The sequence below is a fragment of the Doryrhamphus excisus genome, chromosome 4, assembly GCF_030265055.1.
Source record: "Doryrhamphus excisus isolate RoL2022-K1 chromosome 4, RoL_Dexc_1.0, whole genome shotgun sequence".
NCBI classification, from domain to species: Eukaryota; Metazoa; Chordata; class Actinopteri; order Syngnathiformes; family Syngnathidae; genus Doryrhamphus; species Doryrhamphus excisus.
Window position 1 is genome coordinate 6141832 of NC_080469.1, and position 25806 is coordinate 6167637.

General features: G+C 39.3%; 1 protein-coding gene across 5 annotated transcripts in view; it reads right to left on the reverse strand.

Annotated features, from left to right (window-relative positions):
- ncor2 (nuclear receptor corepressor 2) overlaps positions 1-25806 on the reverse strand; it is a 102328-nt gene that overhangs the window by 54994 nt on the left and 21528 nt on the right. For 4 of the 5 annotated variants that reach the window (XM_058071591.1, XM_058071590.1, XM_058071592.1 and 1 more), the window contains exons 1-3: positions 15724-15978; positions 3838-4033; positions 1697-1812 (exon numbers count right to left, since the gene is read on the reverse strand). In XM_058071591.1, the coding sequence (XP_057927574.1) occupies positions 1697-1812; positions 3838-3942 (221 nt within the window). In that variant the 5' untranslated portion in view covers positions 3943-4033; positions 15724-15978. Of the gene's footprint in view, positions 1-1696; positions 1813-3837; positions 4034-15723; positions 15979-25806 lie in introns of those variants that run through there. The other variant, XM_058071588.1, reaches the window with a different exon arrangement.

Here is a 25806-nt window from a genome sequence, read left to right on the forward strand (position 1 = left end):
CACATTTTACAAAAAATATATAAAACCTGAAAAAAAGAAAAACGAACATGTAGACTCACAGGGGTAAAAATTTACATTTTGCCCATAACTGACACCAGCAAAATGTACAAAATACACTTGCTGACTGTACGGCCAGACACAGCATTAGTAATGTACTGTAGATGTATATGATGTGATTTCAGCCATGTGATGTGACTGTATGTGTAGCTAGTCATATTATTACCATTACCACCCTTAACTCAGACATACAACGTGCCCGGTCATTAGCGTAATGCAAATGTGCAATATTTCACTGCCTCTGTTACTACCTCAAACATATTTATTTATTTAACAACCCAATACAATACACTCATATGTGACTTTACTCATCTGTATACACCAGTCATTATTTGCACTATGACCCATTTATCATTGCACTGAAGTTAATATATCTGCAATATGTCTGCTCCTGCATATGCTCCTGTGCAATACTATGTGTATATTTTTGATATCTTGTATATATCTTGTTAAATTGTCTTACTTTTGTATACTTTTTTTTAACTTGACTACTGCACTAAAAGGAGAAGCTGTCCAATCTTGTTGTACATCTTGTATAATGACAATAAAGCCATTCCATTATGGATCCGCCGCGGCGCACTGTCATACACTCGGCTTGTGTACTTATCATTTATACCAGTATAAGTCATCATTGCAAGAATCTATATCGGTATACTGGTATATAAAAAAGATCTCCCAGCCCTATTTGTATTTAGTAATACAATTGTGTTATTTAAGAAATGTCACTTTGCTCCTCCATTTTTTCCCATTTAGGAGCACCTGTGCTGCTGGAGAAAAATAGCAGCATGCAGGCACAAATTCTTCCCATGAAATAATGGGAATTTTTGGTACCCCTAGTAATTGTCCCAACCCCGCAAATTAATAAATAAACTGAAAAATCTCCCTCAAATGATAGTATCGGAATCATCAGGATAAAACCCTGAGCCCATTTAAGATCTAACATTTTTCCAGGTCGTTTTACAAGTATTCTGTCACTTTCACGTGTAGCCCGACAGATGGGAAGGGGCACAGTGACAAGCTTTTGCCTGGAGTAAACAAACATTAAGCACAGTGGCTCACCAATGATTACACTGCTGTGGTTTTCTGACCTGTTATTATAGTGAATTTGGAGTATTAGCACAACATAAATTCACCTTGTATTTAGTCCAACAACAAACCAGCCAAATATGGCCACAAAGATGCAGTATACAGTAGATCTCTGCACAATCATGATTCAGCATTTGTAACCCCAGAAATGTGTGTATATTTGGTAAAGAACTTGATTTTTGCCCCCCCACACACACACACAAACACACATCGCCTTCACCCCTAAGTGCAAGATAAGTTTCATACTTTGCACTTTGTTCTTATACAGATGTTTGTGCCACATAGAAATGCAAAGCTTTCTTAATTGTATTATTGCCAGTGTTAATTGACAGTGTGAATTTATTCAAAAGATTAACCTGTCGTAGAGAGTGTCCTCATTTTGGTTCCTGTCCACACAAATATGGATATTTTAATATTTTAATTGGCCTCTGCATACAGAGTTTTTTGCTTTTGAAAACAGAGCTTTTAGAAAACTCCAGCCAGGGTGAAGATCTTCAGTGTATTAGTGTGCTTGCCATTTACAGAAGATGAATTTAGGAAGGATGAACCATACCTCTCACTTCCAGGCTGGAATTCGGAAAGCAAGGAGGGACGGCGGCGATGAGGCTGAGCCAAATGGGAGCTGTAGTCTCTGGCATGATGAGAGTGGTAGTCCACCATTCCCACTTCCTAGAAAAGCAAATGCAACAAATGTTTAATAAATCATAAGGTGTATGAGTAGAGTCAGTCAAGAGAGGGTGCCGTCCTTTCGAGGGGGATTCTGCACAGACTGCAGTCAGTTGTAGCTACCACCCACTAAAATATACTGCCAACACTTGAAAACACAATAAACATGGGAAACAGTCTTGAATATTATATCGAGTCTGTGGTGTATAAAACACAATTTGGTGTCAATTTCCGCAATTTTGCTGCATCCAAAACATTTGGTACTTTGACCAAACTCCAACAAAACATGTATGTGTCACTATGGTAACCAGCATAGTCCGCACACAATGTAACTAAAATTGAACCGCGGAACGCTATGTACAAATGAGCCGACATCTGCGTTGCCACACAATGTGAACTTCAAAATTGATAATTACGAACGCGACACTGATTCAAAGTCAAAAATATGCCGTAATGTTAAGAATAGGGGTTACTTTATTGTAATGGTAATGGTTTAATTTGATTTCCACATGCATCATGTTACAAAGGAATACATAATTAAGTTCACATTTCCACATGTCCAAAAGGGGTAAGAGGAAGCAGATCTTATTTAATCCTACCCCCCATCCTTTCACATCTATCACACATCATTTATTCACTTAAATCACAGAGAATAGCAATCTTTCCTGCATCACTGCGGTATCCAACTGATGACATAGTCAGTTAGCTCTAAGTCAGAGAGTGTAGCTGCACAAGCCGTACAAGCTCAAACATCGTGGAGAGTCAACGCGGGTGTTGCCGATGTGAGCAAAGAAAATTTGTACGATTTGACTTGTAGATTTATAATCAGATGTGTGAAAATGTTACTCTAGTTTTGTTCACTTTGCATGGACTTATTTCAGGAGCAAAATGCCAATGAAAAAGTAGAAAAATGTACTCACGCTCTTATTTTTTTCACTCGCAGTCTAATTTCTCTGCACATGTGTGAGTGAATTAGTCGCAGTGTACAGGCCTGTTAATCCCTTCCATAATTTGATTCCACATACTGAAATGCTGTGGGTTATTAGCGTTGTTCTTGCATACAAGTGTTTCAAGTTTAGTTTTTCTTGAAGAAAAGTACTGTTACATTTGTAGTTAATAGGTCATTGTTACTTTTATGCATTATTTTAGCCTTTTCAAAATGTACTAATCAGCAAATATTTGTGATTTTAGAAATAAATTATCTGCACACGTCATTGCGGATTATCCTCATTGATCGTTTTTGCAGTACATTTAGAGAGTTGAAGATTGCTTTTATAGTTATTACCCCATATCGCTACACAATAATTTCGATATGGTGCAACCAGAGCACAATGAAGAGTATGGAGTGATTTTTGGACAACAAATTTTTATTTATTCAGTATTGAAGTATTCCTTGCCACCTTATGTTGTATATTTTATATAGGAGATTTCCAACAAATGTTTGAATCTATTGTAATATGCTGATTGGTTAGAAAATAACTGGATAATAACGCAATGAGACTAACACAATTTGGTGTAATATCCAGTTATTACTTCTTAATTTTGTTCACATAAACATGGCGACAGCAATAACATACTTTACTACTACTTCCTTCTGAAAAACAAAGATTTTGTCTGTGAACACACAGTTCATATACTGTATGTAACAATGTATGTGTGATACAGCCGACACCTTGCGAGCAAACACAATATCAAGATATAAGTCCAATGACGATAAAACTTTCAGTCCAGTGAACCTCTTTAAAAAGACATGCCTCTAATACAGAAGACATAATCTTGATAATTAGGAGGTGTGGGTGGAAACAGTCCACTGCACAATCACAACACGAACATCAAACAACTAATGAGGAAACCAAGTTATGTGCACAACATTGTGATTTGGAACTTTTGTAAAGTTAACATATCAGGGTAATGCCTTTTGCTAAATGTCAACCAAGAAGGCAGTATTAAAAGTACAATAACCAATAGCAATTTTATTGAAGCTCTGTATGAGAAACCACTAAATGCATTGTGTGGTAGGATGCTTACCGTGTGTGCCCGCTGGAGCTGCAATGGTAAGGCAGCCGGGTTTGGCAGGTGCCGCGTGTCCACAGTCCTCCGGCCCGGTGGCATAGACTGGGGATGAGAGGACATCCTGGCACAGCCTCTTCCTCTACAGATAGGAAGTGTGTGTGGTCCCGGAGCAGATGCGTTGCATTATTGGTCGTTTGTTTTTGCCAGCAAACTATAGGAGGGAAAGAAAGTAATTTAGTATCATCAAATAATAGAGCTCAATGTACCAAAGATAGCAGAAAATCAATCCTTTTCATAAATAAAAAAAGGCTGGTGTAACTGCAGCTGACACACAATTTAATATGAAAGTAATACACGACTTGAGGAGTAGAATGCCTAATAGCATGAGCAGTCATCCACAACAATCAATAAAATCTACTCCTTATGGTGCCAGAAACCCCACATGCTCTCCAACAGTAAAACCATCCACTCTGCCTACCAATCTGACTCCTTACACAAGAACATTTTTGATTAAAAGCTGGCTGTTTTGGCCGTACCTTTACACCTTTGCACTTGTTAATGTCACAGAGCTTTTCAGGATGCCCGCTGACTTCATGCAAGTTGTGTGTGAAATAAGGACAACAGCCAAGTTTCGTTAAAATTTAAACAATCTTATAGAAAAATAGTATATTCTCTTTTTCAAATAAATATAGAAAAAGTTAAATATGTATACTGTTCAATCTTCATTGCAATCATGCTACACTCCCAGCAGTCTCTCTATATCCGGGTTAGCCCAGTTAGCGCTTCCATCTCACGTTCTGCATGACAACAGACTGTAAACATGGTTGATGCCGTCTTTATACAGCAACCTTTATCCCGTCACCGGCACGCAGCAGCCCTCTCATGCAGCCTGCTACCACAGCTTCAAAAAAAATCCTGGGAGAAACCCTGGGTGGTCTACAATAATAAAAAAAAATACAAAAATTTGTTTTATCCACCCATTAAACATTTGGCCTGTCAAAATATTTCCGAGTTGGCTAATCAGATATTATGACAATTAGACAATGACGTCATTATGTAAAGTATCTGTAGACATTTGTTTGTTTTTTTCAGCTTTTTCCTGATTACGAGCAGAGCAGCGGAGCAGTGCTTGGGGGAGGGCAGGAGGCAGCAGAACTTGGGCCACGCCCATATAAGGAAGTTTGTCCTCTGTGATGCAACAAAGAGGCAGTTTTACCACGCCTTCTGAAACTGAGCATTTTTTTAGTCATCCCAAAATTCTTCTAGGGTTCACTTCCAAATGAGCAAACCACATTATCTGAAACTTTGGCATCGTTTAACACAAGAATGCAACATTCTAACTACATTTATAGAAGTAAAAGTGGGGAAAAGCATAATAGGTCCCCTTTAAACTATAGTTACAGTCTTTAAAATGTATTTTTGTTAATATTTTTGGATGAAAGAAAGGCTCTACAAACACAGGCTTGGTGCCATGAGATTGGAAAATACTCAAGGTCTTTGGTTAAGACTGTGCTTGTGCAGTCAACTCAACTGTGGCTTTAAATGTTGTAAAGAAACTACTGTATACTGATATCTGGGATAAGCTGATGTAATAGAATAATGGGATGTGGTAAAAACCTGGAATAACCTGGCTGTTGTTGAAATAGCACATGAGGAGAAACACATGATGTTAATAGAGCATGCTAATATATTAGACAGAAAGCAACAACAGGAGCAAGACAAAAAAAAAAAGAGGGTGAGATTAACCCACCACTGTTTGATGCATGCCCATTCCTCAGACATTCCCCAGAGAAGGACAAAAACCGAGTCTGGAGGACAAAAAACTTGAATCAAGGCAAGGGGGCCAACGCAATAAAAGAGCTCTGACATAAACTCTGAGGCGAATGGGGCCTTCCAGACGAGAGGCTAAACACATGCACTGGCACTGCTACAAACACCCACAGGCACATTGCTGGCTCAAAGCCAACAGTGTGGATGAACTCTGTCACCTCGCTCTCTCACTCTAGCGCACTTTACTTAGGCACTCCTTGGACAGCACTGCAAAGTAGAGAGGGCTTTAGCCTTCAGTAGTGCAAGTCAATACCTCATTGCACCCACCCCCACCCCCACTTGAATGAATGAATTGTGGAATGGCTGAGGAAATTCTAGCAGAGAACACAGGGACTGCTGCTTTCAGGGTTCCAAGGAAAGAAAGGCGCTTCCTTCAACAACAGTGTCTACTCACAGTACTGTACAAAAATATCAGGTCACCTTGAGAGGCTGTAGTGACAAACAAAGCAAGCTGGGTAAAGATAAAGTCCAATTTACACATCATCAATGAGCCGTCGGACCACCGTCCGATATTTGAATCAGAAACATTCCGTCAGTGTGGAACTTTTTCGGAGTGAATGTGAACAACAGACACAAGCCATCTGAAATCTACTTTTAGTCAAAGCTCTGTACCATATTGGCACCAGAACCAAAAAATAACTAGATTACAAGCAACTACAATTTTCTGGCCGATCACTTATCTTTAAAAAGCCTGACCTGCCAATTCTGATTTTGGTCTATACTAGGGTTGGGTGATATTTTTTTATATACACCGGTATAGATTCTTCCAATGATATGAAAATTACTTATACCGGTATAAATGACAATGTCATTTAAATAAATAAATCACAATGTCAGATGAAGATGTGCAGATTCTGAGTGAAAAAAAAAACACAAGAAGAGTGTTTATTTTGAACGCATCTCGACTTAGATGTAAATAGCACGGAACACACTCAGTCCTTCAAATTAAGAATGCCGTTTGCCTCATGTCTGCGTACACAAAACAAGATAGTATGTTCCATATGCAGTTGGAATTGCATGGATGACCTTAATGACAAGCACAGGTATTACAGTTGGTTGAAGATTTAGCAACAATGTGTGCAGAGGCTGACATCCCATTAAAAAAGTTAGCGTGTTTCTTACCAATAAATACATGTGCTTTACATTTTGAGGCAAGTGTATTTCATTATATGGCTTAAGGTTAAGACTCTATTTTTAAATTCTAAAATCGCTTTATATCGTCATATAGTGATACTTCCCAAAAATATTGTGATACACATACATATGTTAAGGTCCATATCGCCCAACTCAAGTCTCTACCATTTTTTAAAATAACTGACAGCAAACAGTTTCAATGTCCCAATCTTATTTTGTGAAAAACAATTGAACAATACCATTGAGCAATACCCGTGACACAATACAAACTTGTTATAAGCAGACATGGGGTAGTTCTCCCAAATAAAAATGACAAGTTTAGATGATTGTTGTCCAAACTATAATACTATATCAGTTCCTTCAGTCTTTTATTTTTCACATTTTAAAAATAAACCAAACAACAGGTGACACCGAAAGCCTGATTTGAGCCTCTTACCAAAAATCAAGTGCACAGCAAAAAGTTGCAGAAACCTGTCCCACTTTGGTCAACGATCCTTGAATCCGTCTAACTTTCCCCCCACACTGCACAAATAAACTACAACTATATTGTATTTTTCCCCTTTTCTTTCGCCTCATATTTGGTCCCAAATGCTGATAGTAGGTAGAAAAACATAAAGGTAAGATCTGCCTCCCAGTCTTAGTTATGGTATGAACACCCTCTTTACATCTATGTTCAGCAGACTTTCGTTAATCCTCCTGGAATGATGGCAAGATCTTAATTCATTTGCGTGATTTGGTTTTTCACAGTAGTGGACAGATGGCCGCAATATTGTAGCATACCGAAAGTATACCTACCGGAGGCGAGTGCGTACGCACTGTACATATTATGTAATGTTCTCCGACTGGTTAATCGTTTCCAGCATATGTACTGTACATATTACGTACTGTTCATGATTGGTTTATCGCTGCCAGCTTATGTACTGTACGCATTACATATTGTTCTCTGATTGGTTTACAGCTGCTATCGTACGTATTACATCCCTGTGTCAGCGGCAGTGCTTACAAAAAGCACAGCATTTTTACAGATTACAGATTATAAGGCGCAACAATGATTTTTTAGAAAATTAAAGGCTTTTAAGTGTGCCCCATAGCCCGGAAAGTATGGTATTATTGTGTATCAGCTGTGTTATGAAAGTCTACCTGCAATCCAAGCTAACAAGTAGAGTAGCAGGAAATAAAACTGAGGCGTGCACTTGTCTTCTGGGCTGACCTAGTTCCTCTTCATGCTACTTAATTATTCAGGAGCTTTGAAATGTTCTTCTGTGTGGAAGCATGCAACCCGAGTGGCTCTGTTTGCCCCTTGTGACAGCAGCTTCACTGTGATTCTATTTAAGCACACGTGTGCACAATGAGCTTGGAATACACACACACACACACACAATAAACATAAGAGTCAATCTTCATTTGATAGGTAGGTAGGTTTTGGGATCCTCTAAAACACAGCTTTAACATGTTATGACAGGAGTGAGCTCCCCAACCTGTAATTACACTGTACTAGTACTCCTACCTTTCACTGTGACATGTCACTGACATTTTCCAGTGCATGTCCCGGACTACCCTGAAACACATGTCCTTTCCTTCATTATGCCCAACAACAAGCAGAAAAGTCAGGCTCATCAAATAACAAATATAACGCTACTGCTACCCACAGCTGTGGCCTACGCACAAATGAGAATAACGTCCTGTAACATTCTGTCATCTGTGTTGCGCAACAGAGTCAAGTGAATCACTTACCAAAGAGCCATTTGTAATCCCTGTTAATGCGGGAGTCTGCATCTCCTAAAAAGGGGTGACTGGTTTTAACTGCAGCTGAAATTCTCAGGCAAGAACATCACAATAGAAAGCTTTGTGTGAAAGATAAATGAAACATTTGGGAACTAAATACCACTGCAATTTGAGTTTCATGTAAAAGTTGTACTTTGGTGAAATCAGCTACCTTCACTCTATCTTTCATTTATAAGGTCTAATGAAAGCTATTCGTATTGCAGAGTATTGCTGAAGTGTTGGGATGACACTTCCTTCAAATGTTTCTGAATAATGAAACAAGATTGTGGTTACGATTAAAAAAAACATTTAAAGGAGAAACATTTAATTTGGGAACACTAAAAATTTATTGGTATTTTTTCTTTTTTTTATGATTTCTTAGGGGAATGTGTATGCGGTTTTGGGTTGTAAAATACTCTGGTAACCATTTTTCAAGCCAAGAGCCGTTTCTTTGGGCCAGCAGAAAAAATAACTAGTTCAAGATTGATCACTCTCTTTGCACCAGCCCTTCTGCTGCCTTGGTAATAGACATTTCGAAGAAAAGGAGGCGAACAGAACAAAATTAGTGTTCAAAACTTTGAACCGCCTTGGTTTGAAAGGGATATATTTGAAATGTCGAATGGCACACAAATTTAAAGTTCGTCTTTATTTACATGAGCAGCATTTTGCTGAGCTGTCATAGAAATATGAAGATAGATATGTTTTTATTATCATCACTGTGACAGTTCTTCCACTGGGCTATCCCAAAAAAGGGAAACTGCTGAAATTCTGCAGATGAAAGTACAGTGGGATTGTGTTCCGTTTTTTTGATTGTGACTTAAGAAATACTAGACAGCTGCCGTTTCTCAGTCGCCGACAACGAAGAAGGCTGGGAGCAGGCTGTACTCCTGGGAGGCAGTTTCATGAAGTGCCTCATAGATCCTCCTTCAGTTTCTGCACTTTATGTTGGGGAATCATAATGTGCGCTGTGGCAAATTGGGCCATTTACCTTTTACAATTGTTTCTTGCGCTGCACTTTGCGGTTTAGTTGTGTGCATTGTGAAATGCTCATCAATGCAATGGACGGAAATAATAAGCTTACTGGATGTGCCTATATACTGTATATATGTCTGAACTGTTGTATTTATTTGCAAGGAATTGTTTCCTGATCCTACATTTCAAAGAACAATTTGAAAAGCTTGCACCTCATAATGTTTTTTCATTCTTGTTAAATTAGAAAAACAAAGACATGACAAATGTAAACAAAACAGTCCATAAAGCAACTGTATTAGACCTGTTTGTCATTTGAGTATCACAGCATCATCAAGATACAAGCTTCGAGAAGACTGATAGAAATGCAGTCTAAATGAATGCACTGATAGAAGGTTGCATGTGCATATACATAGCTAATTTAAGCATGAATGAGCTGCAGACAACTGTTCAACCTGTTTTGGTGTATTGTTTGGTAAATCTACTCACAGTGTGGATATGGGTTACTGGGAAGTAGACATGAATAAACAATGAAAATCAAAAATCCGATATAGGCATTAAATAGAAATTGGGCCTGCAGTGTAAGTTCATAGTGCTTGTATAAAATAATTGTGACTTCAGTTGTGGCCGGTTTATATGCAAATTTTTGCAGATGAGCCAGATAATTGTGCAGCCAACACAGATGATTCATGTTTTTGACAAAATACATACAGCAGGCAAAAAGGGAAAAAATAAGTATGCTTGTTTGACACATCATGCCAGTTAAATCAAATTATATGACAAAAATAAGTGGGGAAAAGTCAAAAGTAAAAACTCACTAACATGTCAGCCGTTGAATTGAGTGTGACCGTTGTGTAACATTATACTGCATAAAAATATCAACATCGGTCTCAGCTCACCCCTTCAAGGACGAGCACCTCACATGCCCACCCCCAACCCCACACAAACCAAGCGGGAAGGGACCGAGGACACACAACAGACCACCCACAACAGCAAAGAACCGGGCACCCAGTCTTACTCGCCCAACCCCCCCAAAAACTCTTTCCGCCAACAGTGCCCACAATGACACCCCCAAACCGCCACACACCATGGACCAGTCATGCACCCCGAGGCAACCACGACCGCCACCAAAGGACCACCGAGCAACCCGGAAAGTATCCACAATTTTTATGTACATTTAAATGAATGGCATATGATAAATGTTTTGGAAAAGAAGTAAGTGGAACAAAATAAAACAATATAACAATTAAACAGCCTGTCAAAAACCAATGATGTAATAAACAGAAAACCACAGCTCTTACTTAAGTTGCTGAGTATAAGGGCGCTTTTTTTTATAAAGGAAACAAAATATACTCGCTTGGTAGCAAAACCACGCTGTGCAAAAATTTAAATGAAAAAAAACCTGACCTGTAAAGGCCAGAGAACATGCATCAATATTTAATAGTCAAAAAGTTTGCCCACAAACAAGTTTTGAATAATTCCCACTTTACCTCAATATGGCAAAACGATCCTTATATGATATGATCATGATGATTATATGATGATTCACATTTCACACTGTTCATTCATTCAATAGCATTTCAACCAGATTACATAACAGCCATCATAAAAACTGCATGTTATCCGACTAGTAAGCATCGAGTTGAGCAACCATTTAAGTTACAATAAAAATATAAGCCAATGACACTACTAGTCATTTAGTCACGCAAATAAAAAAAAGTAAATAAAAAAAAATGATCAGTGCAAGCAAACACCCAAGTAACTTTTCCACCCAACCTACACAAGATAACGGATTCAAATACAATAGGTAGCGATTATGAAAGGTTTATGCATATTACTGCATAGTTGTTTATCCATCCAGAGGACTGCTATCGTGGTATGTAAGTTGCCGTTCCAACGTATACCCGTCACCGTGTTTGGCCGCATTTTCGTCATTTTTTTGTCATTGCCTTGTCACTTTCTCTAACCTCGCCAATCTCCCTGCGTCTTTAAACACTCACTTCCTTCTTCGTCCTTTGTGTGGGCGACACATGCGCGTTGGTGACGTAAACGATTCCTCGAAGTAGGTTTTCAAAATGGAATTGTTTAGTAGTGATGTCATGATATTTGATTAGGAAAAAATCCTCTGCTATATTTTGATTTGTGCTGATATTAGTTGGCTATCGGTATCAGTCCATACTCAAGGCAGGAAATGTGAAAAAAAATTGTGTGGAGACACCCTTCAACATTACAGCTTCTTGTTTCACTTTTAAGCAAGGTATGACTTCTGAATTGAAAGTAAATAATGTGACCTGACAAGGTTCTTCCCAAACATTTCAGTACAAGCTTACAAAATAAACTGTTGACATTTCAACCAGTTGTGTTTTTTTTTTTATCTTAGAATTCACTGCGGGGTATATAATTGGTGGCATGTTTGAATTGAATCAGCAGTGCATAAAAATGATCAACACAGATGAGAAGCAATCATCCCAAACAGCAATCACATCAGGATGTACCGTTAGCAGCTGGCTGAGCACAGTGCTGACTTGTGATCTATTGATGCCATCAACTAAAAACTGTATCATGTTAATGGCACATGAAAACAACTCGAGCCATGTTAATATTAACCTCGAAAACATAAAGCTCATGATGCAACACAATTTTCACTGAACTTTTAGGGATAATTCTTCAGACAGCAAAATGAGGAAGCCATCCTCCTTCTCGTTTCATTGTTTCAATATATGAGCAGAAATTGAACTAGCAGTGTAACAGTCTCCCTGAGGCACTACAGAAAGGGATTATCTCTGTACCGGTTAACCTTCTGGATAAAGCGGAGATGTCGCCTCATTCTTGTTTGCTGACACAACAATCCGCACAAGGAAGGCAAAGTCACTTCATAATACAGAGACAGTCACATAGTATTATAGAGAGTGAAGTATTCTTCATGTCAACAGTCATCTCTAAAGCAGGTGAATAACAACCATAGTTTAATTATTACATATATAAAATGGTGCTAATCTTCCAAGAGCCTGCTCACTGACAGAACCATTAAATAACAACTTAAGGTAAATGCACACAGTTGATGTTCAGTCAATAGCGCTGTAGTCCAATATATTTCATTAGGCCTACATGCACAATTAATCATTAACTCACAATGAATCATATTTTCTGTTACAGTCTGTTTTACTTAAAGATAAGATTAACAGGGCTTGTACACAGGCAATAAAGAAGTGGTATTTAATTATCATCAGCATGCCCGCTACCCTCGTGAGGATACGCGGTATACAAAATGGATGGATGGAATCGCTCCTCCACATGATACATCATAACCACCTAAAAGAAAAAATAATAGAAAAAAAACAATCAAAAATGATCCACAAGTGTCTCCCCTACCATTATATCAGGCCTTGCCCTCTAGCAGCTATATTCATGTACCTAATGACAACATTTCATTTCACTCATTCAATCCCAGCCATTTTTCGAAACCTGTCTGTCTCGGGACTGGCCATTTTTGATGGAAAAAATTATGAGACCACTTTGTTTCTTCAGTTTCTTGTTCATGTTAATGCCTGGTACAACTAAAGGTACATTTGTTTGGACAAATATAACAATGCCAACAAAAATAGCTCATAAGAGTACAATTGTTGGAATTGGAAATACAATGTTTATAGTTATTCATCAAAGAATATAAGCAATTTTGGAAAAATCAAGAAAACCATGGAAGTTGCTAGATATCAAAGTAAATCTTAAATCAAACTCTTAGTTATTTGTGTTATCATTATCTCTGTCTAAACAAATTCTTGTCCAAACAAATTCACTTCTCAACAAAAAAAGGGAGAAAAACAGATGTTTGTGGAAAGATACATTTCAATTATAACTTTCACTTTGACACTAAAATTTCCCCTCAATGCGCAATCTCTTCCATGCCTTTTCACTTACTGGTTGCTGTGCAGCGTGTATTTCTATGTGAAAGTTGCAGTCCGAGTTCTTATAAAAAGGCAGTTCTGCCATCTTGTGGCAGTTTTTCCCGCTTAAAACTGCCCCAAATGTGCTTGTCAACGGCTCTTTTTCACCTCTAGCACAAAAAAAGAAAACGTAAAAGACATAGAAATACATCTTTGGGAGAGAGCAGTCGGGTTGAAAAAAAAGTCTAAATACGTCTTTGGTAGCGAATGAGTTAATGTGATCACTCCCATGCAATTTATAAATCCATCCATCAATTTTCTATGCCGCTTATCCTCACTGGGGTCGAGGGTATGCTGGAGCCTATCCCGGGTGTCTTTAGGTGAGAGGTGGGTACACCCTGGACTGGTCGCCAGCCAATCACAGGGCACATATAGACAAACAACCATTCACACTCACATTTTGGAGTCTCCAATTAACCTAGCATGTTTTTGGAAATTGGGTGTGTGGGGTGAGGGGGGTTTACAGTGCTGACTGTGTGGCCATATGGTAACCCGCAATTTATGACAGCTGAAATAATACAATATATGGAAATAGAAATAAACAGAAATGACACTAATGCTTAAAGTGAGGAAAACTGCAGTAAAACAGGTGGCGTACAGTGAAATGATAACAAGCTAACAGACTGAAGCTCAAATAGAAAACACTGAGTGCAGTGTGCACGGCATACAAACTGTCGTACTACAGTGGTACCTCGGTTCACAACAACAGTAAATACCAAAATAACTGTTTATGTATATAAAAGAAAAAGATTTTGTAAAAGTACATTAACTTCCAAGTGTCATGTCAGGTCATGTTGTACTCATGTGAGCACTGAGATGCAGTGAGATATCAAAATACTACAATGAGACACAGTCAAATGCTTACTTTTTTTCAACAGGATGAAAAAACATGTTGACTGCTTATGGCTGTGCAATTAAAAATAATTACAAACATCCATCATTAGAATTGGGTATTTATGTTGATACAATACCTAGAAAGTGACCCTGAACGGGGAGCGCAGCAACACAATAAATAATTCAGTTTTGGTATGTTATTTATTTTAAATAAATATGTTTCACTTTCGTTTTGTTGTATTCCATGGTTTAAAAATTATGCTTCATTCGTTTTTCAGTACAGATATTTCATGGCAACACCTTTTACAGGTGTAATAATAACACTGTTAAACTGTGATTTATCTTTCCCTAAGGTTTCTATACCATCAGAATCTCATACTTTCCCATGCCTACTTCCAAGATTTTCAAATGGTTTAAAACACACTCCGATAATTGTCATTCATTTGCTCTTCAACTGAATCCTTGTGGCAATAAGGGGAGAAAATAAATAGTGTAGCTATGGATTGATAAGACCAAAGAAATGGTACTGGGAAGCACACACAGTGCCCCTATAAAGGTTCCAGTAACTCTATGGCACTGATTATGTGATAGTAGTTAAATCACATGGGTAAGATGTGTGATCACAGTAAGATGTTTTTCCCATCGTTCAACTGGCCTAGCATCAAACAAACACAGTGACATAATCCAGGAGAACACAACAAGACCTGCCTAATAATTCGGTCAAACTGTTAGATAACGTTGGAAACCACATTCGATGCAGTTATACAGTGCCAAATATGATTACATCAACTACTATCAAGCTGCAATCAACAAACAAACCACACGTTATCACATAGCACACACGACAGACTACACTAAAGTTTCTCCAACCAATGTTTACAAACGAAAACAGGGCGCTTTGTGCAGTGGTGAGCCTGCTAGCAAAGTTAGCCAAACATTACACTGTCACGTCAAAAAAAAGGTGATCGGCATGATTGAAACACGTAGTATCTCGGCTGTATGTTGAGGCATGCTGTGATTTCAGATCAAACAGGAGAATGATGTTTGTGTAATGCTGTAGAAAAAAAGACAGCGTTAGCCAGCAACCACAGCGCTGACAGTTAGCTTAGTCAGTTAGCACTGTTAGCCGCTAGCCAGCTTAGCCTAGCCATGTAGCACGTGTTGGTGATTTATAAAATAATCAACTTTAGCTGACAATCGCTCGCTAACTAATGACGCTGCGGTGACGTTAGAAATCCGATCGACCCGACGCATTCGTGCCTTTAATCGATTCGTAAAACAAGTATGTACTGTTTACATAGTAGCCTAGAAAAGGTCAATACGGCTACATGGGTTTCTACTCCAAAGAATGGCTCCACCGGGTTGTCCAACAACAGAAGAGGCAGACCACCCCCAAACCGACAGAGTGCAATGGAGGCTAACTAACCTTAGCGGCGGAGTAAAAGAACGATCATCCGACGGCGTTGTTTTGTTGACGCTAACGTCCCAATCCTCGTCAACACCGAAGGGTTTCGATTAGAGATCCTCTCACTTCAATGACACCCGTCTCCTGTCATTAAGTCCACACGAAAGAGTAGTTTTCCTTGTCATTTGTTCCGCCGAAGGTTGAGCTATGTCGTGCCTGGTCCAGCACAATGCACTGATCTGCTGCTACTCCCTACGGCCGACACTACAGCATTAGGAGTACAGAACCGCCCCCCCCCTCTCTCTCCCTCTCTCTCTCCCTCTCTCTCTCTCTCTCTCTCTCTCTCTCTCGCTCTGGGCTGAAGGACGCAACACACATCCAAGTGAATGTGATAGTGAATGATAATGATCATGTCCTCAAGTCACATTGCACTCCATTTATATGCTCCCATTCCACTATTGTCATATGTTAAACTACATGTCTACTGACTGACCTAACCATTGTGAAGTCACGACTCCTGACCATTTCTACCCTTAGGTTGCAAATACCTTTTATTTACAATGTACACCATATTATCTATCCATTAAACCCTGTTTATTCATTCATTCATTAATTAATTTTCTACCACTTTTCCTCACGAGGGTCGCGGGGGTGCTGGAGCCTATCCCAGCTAAGGCTGTGTACACCCTGGACTGGTGGCCAGCCAATCACAGGGCACATTTAGACAAACAACCATTCACACTCACATTCATACCTATGGACAATTTGGAGTCGCTATAAACCCTGTTTATGTTATTTTACTCCTGTCTTGACAATTGTTCAACATGGGAATTATTCATTGTTGTATTATTTAATGAAAGTACTGTATTATTGTCATGCATGCTTTACTTCTGTCATCATTACTCCATGACTGATTGATTTAGTCTTTATTTCTGACACGAGTCTTGGGATGATTGCCAGTCAAAGCGGGGCACCACCTCAGATCTTGTCCGATTCTATCAGGGCGAGTTCCAAACACCTGCAACCTCTACTTCGGCCTCCCTCTCCAGCAAGCAAGGAGTTGTGGGGGGGAGCGGCAGTCAAACAGGGACTTGAACATTTCTATTGAGGTAGCAGTGGAAATCAGCAGGTATCAGCAGGTAGGCTATTCCACAGTGTTGGAAACTAAATACAAAAGGCTCTAGAGCCTGCATACTTGTGTGGTTGGGAGATCAAGCTCAGGTATTGACCCACGCGGGATGACCTCTTACATGGTGACTTTCAGTGTCACAATAATATCAAATTTATTTGCATTTATATAGGTTATAGAATTGGTATTTGGCAGCTGTTTGATGCAAGCTTCCAATATACAATCCAAGGAGATTGTGCAAAGTGGTCATCATAACAGGATGACTAAATCAATCAACCAATTTCTTTGGTTCAGAAAAAAGAAAAACATCAACAAAGGTCAGGAGTAATATGGAGAAGGAAAGTGTATCAATGTTAAGATCTATTTTGAAAAGAGCCTTTATGGATGTGAATACGGCACTTGAACACTAGTGTCCTTCATGGCGGAGGAAGTGTTTAAAATAGCGGCATGGGCATGCATAACCCATGTTTGTAATGCTACAAGCTCACTGCTGTTTCGTGATCATGTGAGATAACAAGATGACTGAACAAAATGCTAAACGATTAATTGATTACAACAAACATTAATCATTAACTCCATAAATATGTGCAATAAAACCAGACTTGGCTCCCAACACAAAGGAATTGAGACAGATTGGTTGATTATTATTACAAACTGTGACCTCATCAACATATATCATGGTCCATTCCGCCCACCTGTATATTTACTCTGACAACAGTCTAAAACTGAGGTTCCAAAAGGGGTTAAAACCGCATACATCTGCGCTGTTTGATGCCCACTGAGAAGTACAAGCTGTGAATACAGCAACTTAACATTGAAGGATCGCATTTTAGAGATCAGAGCACCACACGCTGTGTCCATAGTTGGTGACCGTGCTGAAGCCTGGTGCTCTGCTAAATGCTGTGAAACCTCTCGTGTGCTTCATACACTTTTCACAACACCACACACTGCAGGTACTGGCATCTTATAAAAATGCTAAGAGTATTCATTGTATGGTTCTGAATGAAAACTAAATCTGCTGGTGTTGATAACACACACAGTATGCATTTGTAATATCGTGTCCCATGGTATGATGATAACCACCATATAACAAATATAACATAATAGTTACATAATAATTACAACAGTGCATTTCTATACATCAACAAATACATATGTTAGGTCTGAAAGCAGGGGTGTCCAAACATTTTCCACCGAGCACTACCTATTAAAAAACGCTAAGAGCAATCTATTGTATCAATGGATGAATAATACACATAATATCCGTCTGAATGAATAATACACCCCTGATCTAACTAAATTCAGGTTCAATTCACATAGCATAAAAAAATAGTTTTTATTGGGTCCAAGCAATGTGGTGCCTGCCCTGCAATTGGCTGTCGACCAATCCAGAGTGTGCCCTGCCTCTTGCCCAAAGTCAGCTGGGATAGGCTCCAGCATACCCCCACAACCTTAGTGAGGACAAGTGGGATATAAAATGGATGAATGAAAGATGTGGCGACCACAGCTGCCCAGGAGGCCCAATATTCATTCATTCATTCATTCATTTTCTACCGCTTTTTCCTCACGAGGGTCGCGGGGGGTGCTGGAGCCTATCCCAGCTGTCTTCGGGCGAGAGGCGGGGTACACCCTGGACTGGTCGCCAGCCAATCACAGGGCACATATAGACAAACAACCATTCACACTCACATTCATACCTATGGATAATTTGGAGTCGCCAATTAACCTAGCATGTTTTTGGAATGTGGGAGGAAACCGGAGTACCCGGAGAAAACCCACGCATGAGTGCCCCAATTCAGCCAGGAGCTGTCCGCTAACACTTGTGGATTAGTGATATCATATGTAGAAAGCATCCGAGACTTTGTTATGTCATTCCACTCGGACAACACTCGGGCCAGCAATAAGACTATTCGGCATGTAGCTGACAGGCCGTATATCTTGACCTAAATTTCAGTGTGGCAGCCCCATCGTTGATGTCCGATGAGACTGTTTTTCTTCCCAGTGTTTTTCTTTCTGCTCTGTGGTTTGGGAGACCCCCTCTTAACCAGCAGCGCAACCACCCTCTCTTCATCCAGCAATCACAAAGCAGCAAAGGGAAGCGTTTATTTCAGCTGGGCTTCCTGAGCCTGAGCATATGTCAGAGTAATCGGTCCCCTATCACTGCAATGGCCAATTTGTCAGCTCGCTGATAACACACAAATGTTTCTCACTCACCAGTTTGGACGTCAACAGTGTTTGCATTCAGACTAAGCACAAGAACCAACACGATATCCATATATATATGAAAATATTCAACACAGATTCTCATCATTTTGAGCCATACTGAGAAGAACTCAAGAGTATTCAACTAAAGAGACACCGCTGAGCGTTTGAAAGATGCCTATTGGTATGTGCATTGCATACAGTCATTGTAGTGCTGACATGGAAAAAACGCAGGAAATCTCTCTGAACAGAGAAACGGCTGGAGGGAAAATCCTAATCAAAACAGAAGTCTTAAAAGACACGCCGCCATTTGAAGTCTCGCCAATTAATGAGCAATCAGCTCTGATTACACTTCAAAGTCTCATATTCCATAGCATCTTTTGCCATGGTCAAATGAATACATCTGCTACAACATGCTGTATGTGCCAGGCGTTTATTAAAAGTAACCCTACCTGGAACAATATGCAATGTATAATATTGGTTTGATAATGAGCAATATCAAATGATCCTGTACAAAGTCAGGCCTGCCGTGGTCATCAATCACCACAAGACAGGCTCAGTGAATGCAGCATCTCACTGGAAAGTCTAATAACTGCCCGCATTGTTGGAATTCCGGCTTAACTTCCTGAGTCTGTCTGCACCTGGCCAAAAGCCAGCATGAGCTTTTCTCTCATGTTTTCCTTTTCTTTTATCCACATCACAGTGACTACTTCAGACAAAAGAGATAAAAGATAATACAATGGACATTTGTGTTTTTAATCATGTAATAAACTATTAGGGTATTTACTGTGCATACTGTATAAGTTTGTTTGTTTCTTTCGGCTTTTTCCTTACGGAGTTGCCACAGTGGATGTTTTTGGTCCGCATACTGATTTTTGGTTTGAGCCCTTTATATTCCGAATGCCCTTCCTGACGAATACTGATGGTTGCTTACTCGTGGAGATTCAAACCCGAGGCGTCCGCTCCAAAGTCCAGAACACTAACTACGGCGGTCCCGCATACTGTATATATGATGATACAAAAATGCTAAGAGACAAGCATTCACACTAATGCTTTTGCCATTGCAAAATATTTTTATTTAACATCCAGGCTGCCGAATGGTCTTTGCATTGCATACATAACTCAAATGATGAGTACTTGCAAAAGTACAACTAGTGTGATATGGTACGCTATTATTTTTCTCAGCCCAAAACATACATTGAAGAGACACACAGATGTCAGTTTTGTCAAAATTCGGAAAACCCTGTACAGTGGACACCCCCATTCAAGGGGTTCCGTTCTGAGACCACTTGCGTACAGCAAATAAACACGAGTAACTGAGACTCCCTTAAAAATGTCCATATTTGACATACTAGATTCTGGGTTATGTTACCAGACAAGTTACCATCCGTTACATCATACCTGGAAACATTGGTGATTTAAAAGTAAAGACATTGTATGGTTTTTTCTTCCTTTAACATATCCAGAAGGTCAGCCTTCTCCTGCAAGGTCATTACCTTTGTTGGTGCTTAGGTTTCTTGCCAAAATCCTCAGAAGATGCAGGACATTTGAGCAGCATCACAGGGCATAAATGCAACCTTAAAAAACACAAAAACTTCATTTTCTATGCCGCTTATCCTTACTAGGGTTGCAGGTATGCTGGAGCCTACTCCAACTGTCTTTGGAGTAGAGGCGGGGTACACCCTGGACTGGTCGCCAGCCAATCAACACATACAGACAAACAACCATTCACACTCACATTCATACCTATGGACAATTTGGAGTCGCCAATTAACCTAGCATGTTTTTGGAATGTGGGAGGAAAAACCCATGCACGTGTGGGGAGAACATGCATACTCCACACAGAGATGCCCAAGCGGAGATTCAATCCCGATCTCCTGACTGTGTGGCCTACAAGCTAACCACTCATCCACCTCAAGTCAAAACATTAAGAGAAAAAATTCCACTGTAATCTAATGAGAGAAAAATGTAATTTGACTAGAATAACATTCTATTATTATTATGAGGAAAAACAATGTAATGTTAGTAACATAAAGTTGAACTATTAAAGAAAGATTACACATTTTATATTGTTATATTATGAAAAACAACAACAAATAAAGTTGTCATTGAAGAAAATAAGAAAAAAATATAATGCTAAGGTAAACAATGTTATGGGAATAAAGTCCCAACTATGAGAGGAACATTTACAAAAAGAAAGTTTTATATATATATATATATATACATATATATATATATATATATATATACACATATATATATATATATATATATATATATATATATATATATATATACAGTTGTCACTCGCTACATCACAGTTCGAAAATCGCTCCCTCACTCTATCAGCGTTTAAAAAAAATCAATTCATATTATTTCCACTCAATAAACTCAATAAACTAAATACGGTACATCTAGAAATTTATTTATTTGTATTTATTTATTATTATTTTGATTTATTTTATAAATACAACAAAATGCCAGTCATACTACATCAAATTGTCAGGTTTTGGACAGTTACGATACCACAGTGTGGACCTCTGATGGTGCTCACATAGGTCCAAAGAATTCTCAGCTAGTTTGTGTGTATGCTCAGACACTAAAAGGGAGAGGGGACATTGATCACTACAGCGAAATCGACCATCTGTTCGCTTGCGTCCGTACAGTGTGGAGCGGACGTGTTTCAGCAAGATTGTCGTGACATTAATATTCGTCATGAAATGAATACACGCAAGAAAATAAAACACATTCCTGCCATTTGGTTCTAATGGTGAGTACATGTCTGGAGAGTATGATTCACTGCCTGTCTGGTCTAATCCGGTTCTCAGGGCCTTGGAAAAATAAGATGCAGGCACATGATAAGGCATATATTATGCTAGATCTATCAACAGAAGTGAGACTTGTCAAAATAATAGAAGTGTTCGTCATCTGCGATTGCTGCAAATGATGTGATACTTATTCACCTTGTTCAAGCTGAATAAAAATTCCTATTAATGCTGACGTCATACAACAGACAGAAAATACGACATTTGATCTCAAATCATAGATCCTAGTTCCATTAGTCCTCCTTTCAAATAGAAACAGATTAAGGATTCCTTTCTCCCCCCCCCAAGGACAAAAGTGATTCTGGCTGCAGTATCAGGCTAATTGGTGGGGTCAAGAGTCCGGAGGTGACTCGCCTCTGCTCACCCAGCACAAATACGGCTGTACAAGAAGTGCTGTGCAGTGCTGCAAATAAAGTCAGATGCCGAGCCAGCACTAAGTGTTTCACCGCTTCTGAGATCAGCCCAGTCAAGTCCTTTGTTCGTAGCATGATAAGAGGCTCCTTCTCTCAGGTGTGACTCTGGAAAAAATACTGGCACTTCCAGAAAAAGGGAAGAATGTATATGGCTTGTGATAACACGATATATAGTAGGAAACAGAAGAGTAGTGACATTTTAAGGTGGCGCTTGCAAGGGAGGGGGGTTCGGAAGAGTGCAGAACCCCCATAAATAAAGTTAATGAAATGGCAGTTGAGTGTGGAGAGAGGCGGGATGGCTGGTTGGGTCTTACCCACTGTCTGATTTATCCTCAGTGTCCCTGGGAGCACAGCGGGTACATCCATTACCTCTCTTCATCAATAACATCCCACGGACAGGGCCAAAGGCCTACTTTCTACACTGACACCCACCCAAGGGACCGGCTCTGAAGACTCTCTTGGGCGGGGGGAGGGTGAGCAGATGTAATGTAGTCACACATAGAGAGCAAAAATGTCTCAGCTGGGGGATGGGTCACTTTACTTTAAGGGAGCTGCGCAGCTCAACATATAACCCGGTGGTACACTCTCGATGTATGCACCATTATCTTAATATGGATGAGCATGCATTTTTTTCCCACATGTATGTCCTTATTCCTAGTATCTTCTGTGAGTATTATGAATGGATGAATTCTGCTACGGGAAGAAATGAGACAGAAAACGAGACATGTGACACAGATAATGGTCGCTTTAAGTCTTTTGCACCAGAAATGAGGTGAAACATCATAAGGGCTTCATGCATGCGGTTATCAGAGATAAGAATAGAGTGCAGCAGATACTGTAATTGAAGTCATCTTACAGCTCGCCCCGTGCATGTATGTGTGTTTAAGAATGATCTTTCATCCACACCCAAATGTCAGCGTTGGTGTTAAGATGGAGTAAGCCATCCCTCTGGGAAGGAATTTTTTTTGCAGCGTTGCTAAAAGTGTGAAGCTTAAGTCTCTGTTGCTTCAAAAAGATGCACAATCAAATCCTTGTCAGTAACACATCCATATTTTCCACGCATTATTCATTTAATAACATATTACTTGTCAGACTTTGATCCTGTTGAACATCGCACTGAATGTGTAAAATAAAGAATGTATCTTGTCCCAAGATGGAGTGCTTCCTGAAAAACTACATTTGAACTGAATTAGCCCTCATTAATAAAATAGAGAACACCACAAAGCCTGTGATACATTTTGGCAAGTGGTTGATTCTGCAATCAGCAGCGTCTGCTCTAATAGTAAAGAGGCAGTATATGGCAAAGGATGACCTGCTTGTTGCCTTCTGTATGACTTAAATATTATAAAGACATATCAATTAGAGATGCTTAATGTGATACTTTATTTCCAACACTGGTGGTATTAACCGATACCGCGGGGTACACCCTGGACTGGGCGCCAGCCAATCACAGGGCACATATAGACAAACAACCATTCACACTCACATTCATACCTATGGATAATTTGGAGTCGCCAATTAACCTAGCATGTTTTTGGGAGGAAACCGGAGTACCCGGAGAAAACCCACGCATGCACGGGGAGAACATGCAAACTCCACACAGAGATGGCCGAGGGTGGAATTGAACCCTGGTCTCCTAGCTGTGAGGTCTGCACGCTAACCACAAAAAGAAATAACTACGAAAACAACACCACTCAGCCTGAAACTCCCTTTTTCGAGCTTGGTTTTTACAATGTGTTGTTCCATCTGTGTGTTGTCAGGGCATTCAGAGTTTAGTTCCCTTATCAGTCAAACCTTTTGCAGACTGATAAGATGTTAGAGCTCAGTGTGAAACAAAGCAAACACAGGCTTTAGTCCAATACTTACACAAGCCGTCATTTCTGATAATCAAGACAATCTGTAGTCTGTGGCAGCTTAAATGTGCTATCACCGTGCAAACACTGAAATAATATAAACCTAAATTGGTTGGTGAACTATTATCCTACAATTGCCTTTGTAAATATAATATAAATTTGTTCATTTGGAGTTACATGCATCCAGTTGTTGCTGGGAATATTGGCTTGCTGCTCTAGTAAGAAGGAGGAGAGTGAATGTAAACGCTAAAATTGCTGGACACAAAAGTCAAGCATTGCCGTTAAGCTCAATTTCTGAGAAATTGTCACAGAGTCCCAAGGCAGAGGTAGCAATTAAGCCGGTTCCTCTGTGGATCACCAACATCTGTACAAAGCACCAAGGACATCAGCGTGATTATGGCATATCAACCAACATTGTGGTTGGTCACTTTGCAATATCTGCTCAACCCCCATGTGCAATATTAAGGGCTCTAAATGCAATCTACTAAGTTCTATGTGAAGTATTTTCCATAATGCCTCATATTAACTCTCTAACAAGATCTCAGTGTATAGACTAGCCATATATCTCATCTCGTTTCATATTATCTACATACTGTATTGTATATAACTCTGGGAAAAACTGTTGATTTTGTTAATACTTGGGTTGTTTATATTGTTTATTTTTTTATATTGTGTATTTTGTACTGCTTAACTGACTCTGTACTCTTGCTGCTGGGACGAATAAAGGCATATCTTAATCTTAACACACAGACTGTGTTTACATGCAAAATTGGATTCTAATTTGAACCTGACATTATTCGGACGGATAGACTGCCTTGTAAAAAGTATTTTCTGAAGCCAGAATTATTCAGATTAAAAATTAATGTGATCAGTTGCCCCGTGAAAGCAAAAAGCCATATTCCATGAAACGTCAAGAGATGGCTGTGCAGTGTAAGATCCTATTAAATGGATAGACAATTCTGATTTGTAAAGGCCTATTGAAGATGGTTTAACTTGCATAAGGCCTCTTCAGTTTGAAAATTTTAAATGCAGGGATTCCTTATTTGTGGTCATAGGCGACATAAACAGGGACACAAAAATATGAAATGTCTAGACACGTCCAGTTGTCCGGATTCAACCTTTGCACATTATTATGACCTGGATGACTGAGAATATAAAGACACATTGACAATTTACTACATAACGTATTTTCTCGTTTTATGGTTTGATAAATGATAAAAATGTTTGGTATGCCCCATGACAAAAATGGTGCATACTGTCATAAAGGTTAGGATTGAGTTAGTTGTTTCTGTTGACTTTTAATTACTATACAGTATTTTATTTGTGGCTGCACAAAACAGGCTATTCACTGCTATCTACAGCCTTGACAGACAGCACTTTACTGATTGCATAAACACAGTAATGTACAACCTTGGTTGTAGTCTGCAAGCCACCGAATGATATTCTAGTAAACAAATGCTTTTTTTTGTAAGGGTTGCATTCCATGACTACAAATAGAAAAACTCTGCAAGTAACTGAGACGCATAGAAATACATCCATCCATTTTCTGTACCTCTTATACTGACAAGGGTCAAGGGCATGCAGGAGCCAATCACAGGGCACATATACACAAACAACCATTCACACTCACATTCATACCTATGGATAATTTGGAGTCGCCTATTAACCTGGCATGTTTTTGG